At 37.1% G+C, this 12,555-nt stretch overlaps 1 protein-coding gene across 1 annotated transcript; it reads right to left on the reverse strand.

Annotated features, from left to right (window-relative positions):
- Positions 1–3: 3 nt before the first annotated feature.
- On the reverse strand, positions 4–12,109 carry LOC131187299 (voltage-dependent L-type calcium channel subunit alpha-1D-like; the record flags this gene model as incomplete). Its single annotated transcript, XM_058161561.1, has 5 exons — positions 12,053–12,109; positions 7,908–8,021; positions 3,148–3,530; positions 1,942–1,965; positions 4–106 (listed from the first exon to the last, which is right to left on the reverse strand). Coding segments are annotated over exons 1-5 (672 nt in total), but the record flags the coding sequence as incomplete, so codon positions are not given.
- Positions 12,110–12,555: the final 446 nt, after the last annotated feature.

The raw sequence follows: 12,555 nt of genomic DNA on the forward strand, positions 1-12,555 counted from the left end.
ACTAAAATATTCCTGATCATCCAGATAGCAATCATCATTATAATAATCTCTAATTTCATGTTCTTCTCGGCAAATTGTAGGTAAATGTCTATCACCCGAGTCTGACCTACAGTTGGAACAGAGAGATATTTTTATTACTTTTTATATAAAAAACACTTACGTATATCCTTCCCTCCCTACCTTTTCCCAAATCAAATTAGCAAGAGCTAAAACAGTAATAAAATAAAAGGATTTAAACGAACAAAAGTAAGACTGAAAAAAATACCAAAAACATACATAGGTTGTCCCTGACTTACAACCACAATTGGGATCAGGATTTTTGCTGCTGCAGTAAGAAAGGCAGTTGTTAAGTGAGTCATACCCATTTTTATGATGTTTTTGCAAGGTTATTAAACAAATCACTGCAGCTATTAACTGAATCATGTGTCATTAAGCAAATCCAGCTTCCTCCATTGACTTTGCTTGTTGGAAGCTGTCTGGGAAGGTCGCAAATGGTGATCACATGACCCTATGATGCTGTAACTGTTAATACATGCCAGTTACCAAGTGGCCGAATTTTGTCATGTGGCTGTGGCAATGCTGTGACAGTTGTAAGTGTGAGGAATGGTTGTGAGTCACTTTTTTTTCAGGGTCATTGTTATTTCAAACGATCACAAAGTGAATGGTTGTAAATTGAGACTACCTGTAGTAAAAATCAGCAGGGCATATAATATAAAGTAAACTTTACTACACTTCCTATAGACTGAATGCCTTCCTAAAAGAAAGAATTCAACCACTGATAAGAAACAATCAGAAAGCTTGGCAGGATAAGAAGCAATAGATGGAAACTAATCAAGGGGAGAAGCAACTTAGAACTAAGGAGAAATTTCCTAACAGTTAGAACAATTAATCAGTGGAGCAATTTGCCTCCAGAAGTTGAAAATGCTCCAACACTGGAAGTTTTTAAGAAGAGATTAGACAACCATTTGTCTGAAATGGTTTAGGCTTTCCTGCCTGAGCAGGAGGTTGGACTAGAAGACCTCTAAGGTCCTTTCCAACTCTGATATTCAGTAAAATCAATTTGCATACCTGGCCTCCTCAGATTGAGAAATTCTACCATGGAGACACTCAGGCTATTGAGAAATTGTACTCTCCTTTTGCCTGATTATTTATTTGGCCTGACTTCTACTTTTTTCTTTTTTCAAAACACAGTTGTGACTTGGAAGTGGATATTACCCTCTAGATTAATTTGATTTATAACTTCCCGCATATACCTCTCCAGTGATGGCAAGTAAAAGAAACCTATGCTGCAGTTTCATTCTATTTCCAGTATCAGTAAATTGGCTGCCTCTTACAGGGAACTGGGGAAATTAAACATAGTGTTGTCCTAGGGATACTGATAGATGCAAGGGAAATATAAATCAGTGGTAGAAACATGAAGTTCCATAATGTTCTGCATAATTTCTAATAGCATCAACATGCAAAATGGTTTGGAATTCATAGGAAGTTCCTTGTATTGTGTCAAACCATTTGTCCAACTTGGCTATTATGCTGAAAAGTGGTTTATATACTTTCGAATGTGAATTTACCAGCCTTATTTTGAGATGCTATTCTGTACCACTGTGACATTCCTTCCTAAGTGAACACCTCATAAAAATGTAGGTTAAAGTCCAACTCTGGCATTTTGATATGGTCAATAGATAGTGTTGCAATTCTAGTCCTAATACTGTGCATCAGGATACATCCCCTACAGCTAAGCCAAGCTGTATATTCAGCTGTTCAGGACTGCATGGAGATTTCAATGTTCATGCTCAGTGTATGGGCCAAAGCTATGTTCATATCATATTCATGCTTCAGCATCATCTGCAAAGATAATGACTGAAAAAACATATGATGTGTTTCAATAAGTTTTATTGCAGCATGAAATGCTGTTTTCCATGATATGACCTTATATATACTTACCTAATGTAAGTTTCATAATACGAGCTCTGCTAGAAAAAGAATATGGAGAAAAAAGTATAATGAATTTTAATGAAATGATGAGAAAGCAAATGTTATATTGTACTTATCAATGGATACATTTGTATTTACCCAAACTTTCCCACAGGATTTAATTCATAAATTATTATGATGAAAGAAAGAAGCAACAATTTGTCTTAACTGATTTTAGCTTATCCTCTTTAGACATTTTTCTACTGTAATTATGCAACAGTCTAACTATTAATGTTGTGAATTTATCTGATTATATTAATCTGACCAGTAAAGAGCTAGTTTGGGGTCCAGTGGTTGAGGCACCAGGCTAGAAACTGTAAGACCATGTGTTCTAATCCCTCCTTAACCTGAAAGCCATTGGGTGAATTTGGGCCAGTCACTCTTTTGTTGTTGTTAGTTGCGAAGTCGTGTCCGACCCATCGCGACCCCATGGACAACATTCCTCCAGGCCTTCCTGTCCTCTGCCATCCTCTGGAGTCCATTTAAACTCATGCCTACTGCTTCAGTGACTCCGTCCAGCCACCTCATTCTCTGTCGTCCCCTTCTTCTTTTGCCCTCAATCTTTCTCAGCATTAGGCTCTTCTCCAGTGAGTCCTTCTTTCTCATTAGGTGGCCAAAGTATTTCAGTTTCATCTTCAGGATCTGGCCTTCTAAAGAGCAGTCAGGGTTGATCTCCTCTAGAACTGACTTGTTTGTTTGCCTTGCAGTCCAAGGGACTCGCAGGAGTCTTCTATCTCAGGCCAACTCAACCCACAGAGTATTGTTGAGGGGAAAATAGGAAGAAGGAAAGTTGGGTGAATTTGGGCCAGTCGCTCTATCTCAGGCCAACTCAACTCACAGAGTTGTTGTTGAAGGGAAAATAGGAAGAAGGAAAGTAATAGGTATGTTTGCTGCCTTGTTTATAAAAATAATAAGGGCAGAATCTAAATAAAATAAATAAGTAAATCACATGGCCCAAAGAATGATAGTAGTTGAAAAATGTAAGCCATACCTGGCTTGTAAACTACAACCTAATCAAGCCGATCAATGGAGTTATGTTAAAATTAAACTAGACAATGAATAAATTAGACAATCAAATGTAACAGTTCAAGGTGTTAAAAAAAGTAACACGAGGATTGGCATTTTCAACCAAATGTAACATTTTAGTGTACACTATAAAAATATATAGGGATTTACCTCTTTTTGGATGATCGTCTACGTTGTTCACGGTGTTCTTTTCTGGAGTATGAATGGCTCCCAGTTTCTGACATACGTTCATGACTTCCAGTGCTTCCATGTTTTCTGTTTACCATCTTGGACATGTTAGCATTATTGAGATTAGCATTTGTGGAGTTTGGAACTTGCTTCCCTACTGAGTTGTGGTTGTGATGGCTATGATGATTATGGAATAAAGAGTTTCCTGTTGGTGGATGCACATTTTTCTCAGTCGTGTCCACCATACACGAAACCAGTGGCCTTTGCACATGAAGGGGGCGATGGGTAGTATTGATCTGTTGAAATGAATCCCTTGTATCAGTGCTAACATGATTGATATGGTTTCCAAACAGGGCACCATTTCTCTGAAATATAAAAAGTGATAATCAATTAATAACATAATATTACTTTGTTTGTCTTCACGTGCATATCCCGTGTGGGTTCACTTGGCATCCTCAGGTCAGACAGTCATATTGCCATAATATCACAATACCCTCTTCTAAACAGTCTTCTGTGTGATATAGGAGCTACCTATGATCACTGCAATTATATCACACTGCAATTAAAAATGTACCAAGAATAATTATTTTTTTAAGGTGGCACGTGTAGCCATATCAGTGGGCATCAGCTTAGCTCTGGTGTGCATGCGCGTGCTGGCCAGCTGATTGTCTGGCCTTCTGGGCCACCAGAAGTAGGGAAACAGGCTGTTTCCTGCCTCCAGAGGGGCTGGGGTAGTGGTGGGGAAGGCCCATTTTTCTCTCTCACCTGCCTCCAGAGTCACTCTATGAGTCTGGGAGGTGAAAACAGCCTTCCCCAATGCCCTGAGGCCTCCAGAGGCCAAGCAGCCTGTTGCCAACTTCCGGTTGGACAGGAAGTGATGTTTTTTGCTGTCCCAGCCTCCAGAGCCTCTCTAGGAGTCTCTGGAGGCCGGGGACAGCAAAAAATGTCACTTCCTGTCCAACCGGAAGTTGGTAAATGGACCGATTCTGGCCTCTGGAGAGCCTCCAGAGGGATGGAGGAGGGCATTTTCGCCCTCCCCAGACTCATAGAGTGACTCTGGAGGCAGGTGAGAGAAAAATGGGCCTACCAGGCCATCGCGCGTGCCAGGGCAGGGGAGCAAGGAGGGTCATGCACACGTGTGGGCGGGGCACATAGAATTATGGCTGTGGGCACACGTGTACATGACCCCCCCTCCTGGCACGCGATAGCAAAAAGGTTAGCCATCACTGGTATAGGTGGTACCTGGCTCAATAATAGTAATTGTGAGAAGGATCTTGGAGTCCGAATAGAGAATCATTTAAATATGAGCCTGAAGTGTGCTGCAGCTGCCAAAAAAGCCACACAGTTCTAGGCTAGGGGGTGAATCAAGATCATATGAACTGTTAATATTACTTTATAATGCTTTGGTAAGATCACACTTGGAATACTGCATCCAGTTTGGTTGCCACAATGTAAAAAAGATGTTGAGACTCTGGAAAGTGTGCAAAGAAGTGCAACAAAGATGACTAGTGGACTGGAGGCTAAAACATGATAGAAGAATTAATCAGTGGAAGGACTTGCCTTCAGAAGTTGTGAATGCTCCAACACTGGAAGTTTTTAAGAAGAGATTAGACAACCATTAGTCTGAAATAGTATAGGGTTTCCTGCGTGAGCAGGGAGTTGGACTAGAAGACCCTCAAGGTTCCAACTCTGTTATTCTGTTAAGTATCTGACTTCCCCGTTAGAAGAAAGCTTATGAGTTTTTACAACTAACCAAGAAGATGCTAAAGTTAAATGTGAGATAGGAGTGGTATTTCTTGGAACTCAATCTAAAGAAGACAGATACAATGATAACTAGCAGGAGGAAATAGCCTTGAAGTCTTAGCCCTGATTGGTTCTAACAGTGATTGCTCTGTTCTCAGTTAAATAGCAGGAATAATTTTTGTTCAGTTGTCAGAATAGCATTTTTGGATTATTTCAACTGGATGCCTCTGAAAATTCAAAGATAAAATGGGATTTGTTTTATGCTGGGTTTATCCCGAGCATTGTATCCAGATACTCACTTTATCTGTACTTAGCATCCAAACATATTCTGTATACAAAGCTTGTGATTTAACAAATCCTCAGTTTGACGGATCTTAGTTTTGCAAAGATAACATTTTCATTCAGACAGCACCCTGAAATAGTAGACTATTAGTCATCATTTGGGTAAAGAAGTCCAAACAGCAACCATTACTTTGCCTTAAAAATGGGCAAACTTTTATGCATGATTCATGTCTAAATTTGTGAGGAGAGAGAATTCAAGTAAGATTGAGAGGGATGCATGAAAATTATTTTTTGCAAAGTCATCATGGGACTTGCCAAGATTCAGGAAAATAGCGTGATTGGAGAAAGCATGGACAAATATCATTTTTTGAGACAGCCACAATTTCTTAACCTTCACCTCAAAAAGTGAAACAGCCCTTGCTTTCTCAATCTAAAGGTGCTACATTTTTAAAAAATATGAAAAGGGAAAAACAAAACATAGGGCACCATTTCTTAACATTAAATACTAGAACCTTCAGTGACCAGCTGGAATAGAAAGAATTCAGAAAGATATGCCAACTTTCAGCAGAAATGCTTCCCACAGTTGTAGTTTGATGGAAATTTTGCTGCCAGCTGACCATCAAGACAAAAGTTGAACAAAGTTTATCAAAATCACAGAGTTAGTCTACAAGAGTCATGTCAACTAGAAGTACAGTCATAGTCTAGCATTTGCAGCTGACTAATAGTTTTAAGGAAGGACAATTTCCAGTGCCAGAAAATCCACTGACTACAATGACTATGGAGATTCTCAGTCATCCAGGCCATGACCTGGATGACTGAGAATCTCCACAGATATTTAGCTATGCACTTTGGGATGAACACCCTTTGAATAGTGTGGGAGTATGGACTGATTTCCAGAAAAATTGCAGACTGTAGGAACCATTTGTGCTTCAGTTTCAGATGCAAGCACTACTCAGGTGACCCTGAGGACACAGATAAACCCCCAAGTGGCCTCAATGATTCTCTAAAAGAATGCAAATGACCAGCTGTCCACAAAGAATATAAATCCTTCCATTTCTCACCATCTAGTCAGAGCTGAAGAAGCTGCTTGGATGAGAAGTGAAACATCTTCAAATAAAAACAAGAAAGTCCAATTGCCTCTTGAAAAAAATACCTTTGGGACACTGATTACAAGAGTTGAAACACTATTGGTTCTGGAAGTTGTTCTTCCCTAGGAATGGAGCAAGGTTATTGGGATGGTCTGCATCTAGCCACAACTTCTTTCTTGCTATTCTCATACTCATTCAGACACCCTAACATTTCATTTTAGGAATAGGTAAGTAGAAGGGGCTTTTGAGAAGTCAGGAGTCTTTAAAAAAGAGGGAAAGAATTGAAAAAAGGATTTTGATGGAGTGAGATGTAATGGCTGACACCTAAGATGGAACTATATAGTGATTGTTGTGAAAAATTTGGGTTGTAAAATTTGTTGTAATATTGGCTTGTGCACCTATATTGCATCTGGTAGTGTTATAGTCTTGTTGGGTCAAGACAGTGGTGAAATCCATTTTTTTTACTACCAGTTCTGAAGGCGTGGCTTGGTGGGTGTGGCAGGGGAAAGATACTGCAAAATTCCCATTCCCTCCCCACTCCAGAAGGAAGGATATTGCTAAATCTCCATTCCCACCCCACTCTGGGGCCAGCCAGAGGTGGTATCTGTCAATTCTCCAAACTACTCAAAATTTACGCTACGGTTGTCCAGAACCTGTCAGAACCTGCTGGATTTCACCCCTGGGTCAAGGACAAATTTGAGAAGGAGAAAATTACTGAAGAGAGTTGTTGGGTGAGATCCAGAAGAAGTTTCACTGAAGACTCAAAAGGATAATGTGCTATGAGACATTTTCTACACAATACAGATTTAGGGTTGAAGAGACATAGAAGTGGTCAGCAGCAAGTGCTGAGGGAAGAAGAATAAATGCAGCCAATGTTCAATCTGTTGTTCAACATTATAGCTTGAAAACCTATGCAGATAGAGCAAACTTATGCTACAATTTTGAATACAGAAAAAGGTTCCATTACATTTTAAATCTTGAAATACTGCAGGCAGGAGAAGGAGGGAGAGCAGAAATGGCCTTTCTCATAACTTGATGAGAAATGTGGTGAATTTTTTGCTTACTTTGATGTGCTTTTTGACTAAATGGTAAAACATCCAAAGTAATTTGATGTGCCTTTCCTCAAATCCCAAGAACTCACAGAAGGACTGTGACAGTCATTGGCTTACAAACGCCATCATCTCTGCACGATGCTCAATTGCCAGTTACCCATGTGGAAGATGCCATAAGCATGATAAGGGATCTATTTAGCTGGCAGCCCTTTGAGCAAAACAGAACAGAGCATATGCCCCACCTTCTGACGCATGTGCAAAGGGAACACTAATTCAGAAGTAGCTTGCCTTCATTAACTAGTACTGTATTTTCTATGAGCTTTAGTAGTGTGGGGATTACTGCTTCCATGTTCCATATCTATTTCCTTTGTGGCATTATTTTCTATCAGTGACCATGTTTAAAGAATTCTTTTGTCAAAAAATAGAAGACTGCCTCAAACTTGAGCGCATAATGAAATAGCTTGGAAATGAATGAAATGCACAGATTACTTTATGGGGGGAAATTCTTGCATTTGCTTAGTAAAGTGGAAAAAAGTCTATTTTATAAACTGAAGACATCTATCATACAGCCATTTACTTTATATACTTCTTCCTCCTCATGATGATTTTGTTCTGGTTCATCCTCTTGCAAATCACAGGAGATAGCTCGACGAATTTCAGGTCCAATATCATGAAGTGTTCTAAGCCCAGCCTAAATATGTAAAATATAACCAAAGTATATTAGAAATGACAAAATATTTTTCTTTTAGATTACTCATTTAAAGGATTTATGCCAAGAGTGTCTTGTAAACAAATAGGGCTGACATGGAACTTAATTGTTTTCATTCCAGTCCAGAAATATGGAAACATTTCCAAATACATAGTTCTACTTTTCTGGATTAAAACTCCTACTTCTAGATTTGTACGCATATCAGAAAAGAGGCAAATCAGAATTTTTTCTAATAAAAAGAAGAGCGTTTTATTTAGCTCTAGCATCATATTTTTACTTTTAAAAAAACTAATACTTCTACGAGATAGAAAATATGGTCACTGACATTTCTGGCTTTATTTCTTCCTCTTTGGGGACAGGGGAGTTTTACAATCAAAATGGTTGCATTAGCCTTACACACGTATTATTATTGCCATTTTTACAAAAGGAAAGATAGTAAGCCTGCAAAGATAATGCTGCCGAAACATACCCTGACTCCAATTTCTAGTGGCATACTCTTATGTTGGATAATTGCATATGGCCCATCCCTGGCCGTCTTTGTTTTTTGTATAGTATAACTAGCCTAGCATGGGATCAGTCATGGGAATTGCATCATGCTAGTAAAATCTAACAACACAAGCCTTACAAACCAGTATTAAGTTAAACTTTAAAAGAAATTGGAAGGCTTTTCAATTTCAGCTAAGAACTAGCATCTCCCACATTAATTTGGAATCCTAAACTGAGAATTTGAGAAAACTATATTGAAGAAGGCAATGGCCAATAATTTCTGTACTGCTACCAGGAAAATTTCATGGATGCAATCACCATATGTAAATTCCAATTTAAGGGAATCCTCACTCTTTTTTTAAACCCACAAATGTATCATACTATGTCTATTCCAGTATACTGTATGTTCTACCAGGCATTCCAAAACAAAATGTGAGAATCACAGGGATGCACGTTCTTCTCCACATATGTTGTGTGTTAGCAGCTACCATCTACAAGACAAGTATTTGATTCTACTTGATTGCACTATTTCGTAGAGTTATCAGAATCTAGGTTTCCAATCAAAAATATGCTCAGTAAATACATTTAGAGTCCTCATGGAATTCTTTTCTTATAACAGCTCATACATACAAGTTCATTCCCAGTCATCCTGCAAAATAAAATTCCTTGGAATTTATGTGATTGCTTAAAAAGTAGATTTCACCCAATTGCTGAATTTTTAGTGGAATTTTAAAATATTTCTATAACCAATTTATCAATAACAATAAGAAGCAATGATCATAAATGTTTCTTGCATAATAAAATATGATCAAATAATCATACAGCATCAGACCATGCTCCTTATTACAGAGAAAGTCTATGGTTTAATACTTCTGTATATATTTCTATTTGTTTTATATATATCTACTAAAAGAAAACTTTTAATTTATCTTGGCACAGAGAGAACTTTCCTTTTTGGACTTTTAAGTTATAGTAAAAAATAATTGTTGGTTGGTTGGTTGGTTTGTTACAATGGCACCACAGCATTAATATCACAACTTTTAATGCCTATAATGGAAAGTAAATGTAAGGTTCTTTCAACTACTCAACAGAATAAAAATATGGATATCTATTTTTAATCTTTCTTCAGTAAATCCACAAAGATGTACATAAATGATTGAGCACGTGTATCTCCCACAAACCCATATTCAAGGGCATGTTTTAAAATTAAAATATTTACAGTGTTGTGTTATTTCATCAATTTTCTTCCTGATTCTTTGATAAACATAATGCTACATCAGTCAGTCTATTTTTAGAAACAAATATGAAAAAAGACCATTCAAAACCTAGCTTTCAAGGGTTCAAAGGAAAAAAGGAAGCTTCAAAAGCCATTTTCAAATAATTGACAAGAAATCATAAAAACATGGACAAAAACATGTCCTGTTTCCTTGGAGATGCAGTGAAGTAGCTTGCTTATTTTCTATAATTATAGAGCACTAAGATTCCACAAGAAGTTCATAACTCACCCAAAATCAACCAACACACACACACACAAATACAAATCAAATTCCACAATACAATAAGATAAACACTATTTTGTTTCTTTCTCCACAATAAACTAAAAAATCCCTGTGAAATAGCTTGTTTTCACTAGCTTCCCAAGAGAGAGGCCACCATACAGATCATTGGAGGAAGGCTATTTCATAGGATTTAAAACATTGGCTCTCCCTATTGGGGATCTGTAGTAGGTAGATGGCACAAAGGAGACATTTCTGAAGATATTTTAGGACCTAAGCTTGTAGGATTGCCTAGATGAAAACTAGCACACTTTGAATTATTCTTAGCCTATTAGTGACCAGTGTAGAACCTGAAACACTAATATTATCAGTACAAATTCTCTCATCTGCCAAAGTATAGGGTACTGTATTTTATACCAACCACATTTTCCAGGTAGTCTTTAAAGGTAACATATGTGTTACACCTTTATAAGATATTTCACCTGTCTATTCTAGAGATAACATGGAATGTGATGATACTGCTGTGGCCTCTTTCTCACAAAGTGACTCCTGGCACACTAATCAGAATTGGGGAAAGTCTGTGAGTGGATGATGTGTGTCTACGTGTGCATAATAGGAAATGTATTTAAATTTCTGTAGTCTATATTTCAGCTTCATGCATAACTTCAAAAGTATATCCATCACTTCAAGTTTAACTCTGATTCAACTCTCCCCAGTGTCATATATGTGATTTGGCCTTCAACTCCAAAATCTTTTACAGTATATGTCATCCTCTCTGAAGGCGCAGGGAGCATTGGAAGTAAAGGAATAAACCAATTCTAAAGTAAGACTCAGTGGTTGGGGGAAAACAATCCAAGCTAAATGAATTGCAGATTATGCTTCCAAACTTTCCAAGGATTTTCAACTTTCAAAGACTTCTTCTTAATTTGATAGCCTAATTACTTTATCAGATCAAGAATGTCTTTCCAGTAGGTTGTTTTGTAACACACAAGGTTATAACTTAAAAGTGACATGATAATTCACTGCAGCTATGCTTTGGAAACATGCTAATACCAACTATTTACAATGACATTAATCATCAATACACCCACATTCCCCTGGCATAATTTCTGAACACACAAATATTGTTTTTTCTTTTGAAAAAATAAAATACCAAAATAAATAACACATTTGTTCTTTTAAATTTCCACAGAGAACTAAATAGCTTTCATAGATAAAATGCATTTCTATTAACAATTTTTATGTGATACATCAGTAATAAGAAACCATACTCCCACATACAGCTTTACAAGAATTATATTTACACCCTAATGCAATGTTCTTAGAATCATAAAACCTAAATTTAAGATGTCTGAAATCAGGTTTAATTACTGCCAACTCATTTCCTCCTGTTTCCGTATAAACAGTTAGATCTAGATAGGTGATACTTGTTAACGCCCCTATAATAAAAGCTAATAAACTCACATATCTCTTATATACAAATATAGATGACTGAACTTACCTCTATAATAAATTCTAAATAATATTAAGGACCTATATTGGAAATTGTACTTAAAGAATAACAATGAAATTTGAGCTGTCAGATGAAACAATAAATACAGGGGAAATGCAACTTTCAAAATTTAAATAATAAAGCTCACCAAAACAGTAATAATAAATAACTGGAGGTAATGACCTAATATTTAATCCCAATGTCAGTGAATATTCAGGATTCTTCCACCCTTTCATTAAAATAAATGCTGCTTGGTTGACTTTAAAAAATTACTATTCTTTGTAAATTTTCTGAAAATAAAGTAGAAACCAATCAACCAACCGCTGCTGTAAGACCTTACAACAAATAAAAATACCTTAAATAAGAGAAAGCTATCCTAATACTTTTGATTTCACTTACCTGATTTGGTTTATACAATTGAAAAGTTTCTTTACAAAGAATAACTACTAATAAAATACTGCATAATGCAGTATTAAACCAGTTAAGACACCGCAATTCGGACCACACACAATCAAACTATTAAAACGTGGGGCACCTACGCTATAGCAGTGGATGTAAGAAACGTAGTAGTCAAGTCCAGAATCCATTGTAGCATTTGAATTCACAGGGTCCATCATCCTATCTCAGTGCCTAGAAGCTGTGTTCCTTCATTCCTTACACAAAGAGATCTGTGTTCTATTATTAAACCCTGTTCAGCTGAGCTTGATGTGAGCCCAGTATGAACATTGCAGGCCAATGAAGTAAAAGCACAATGACGTACAACCCCCATTTGCATTTGATAACCATTGAAAACCTCTTTGTGGAATGTCATCATTATATGTTATTACTCTTATGGTAGCTAATTGAGGGTTATAGATACTGCACAAAAATAGCAAAGCTTTGTTAAATAGAATTGCACTTGATATTTTACAAACTGCAATGCCTTTATCTTTTATTTTACTCTGCAATCAGCCAGGTGTATTAATTTGTCCAAACACTGTATGGCACAATCTATTAATGGACACCTGTCATAAGCACTTCATGTATGCCATTCATGTATGCA

This window comes from Ahaetulla prasina, unplaced genomic scaffold (assembly GCF_028640845.1).
Source record: "Ahaetulla prasina isolate Xishuangbanna unplaced genomic scaffold, ASM2864084v1 Contig210, whole genome shotgun sequence".
Classification (NCBI taxonomy): domain Eukaryota; kingdom Metazoa; phylum Chordata; class Lepidosauria; order Squamata; family Colubridae; genus Ahaetulla; species Ahaetulla prasina.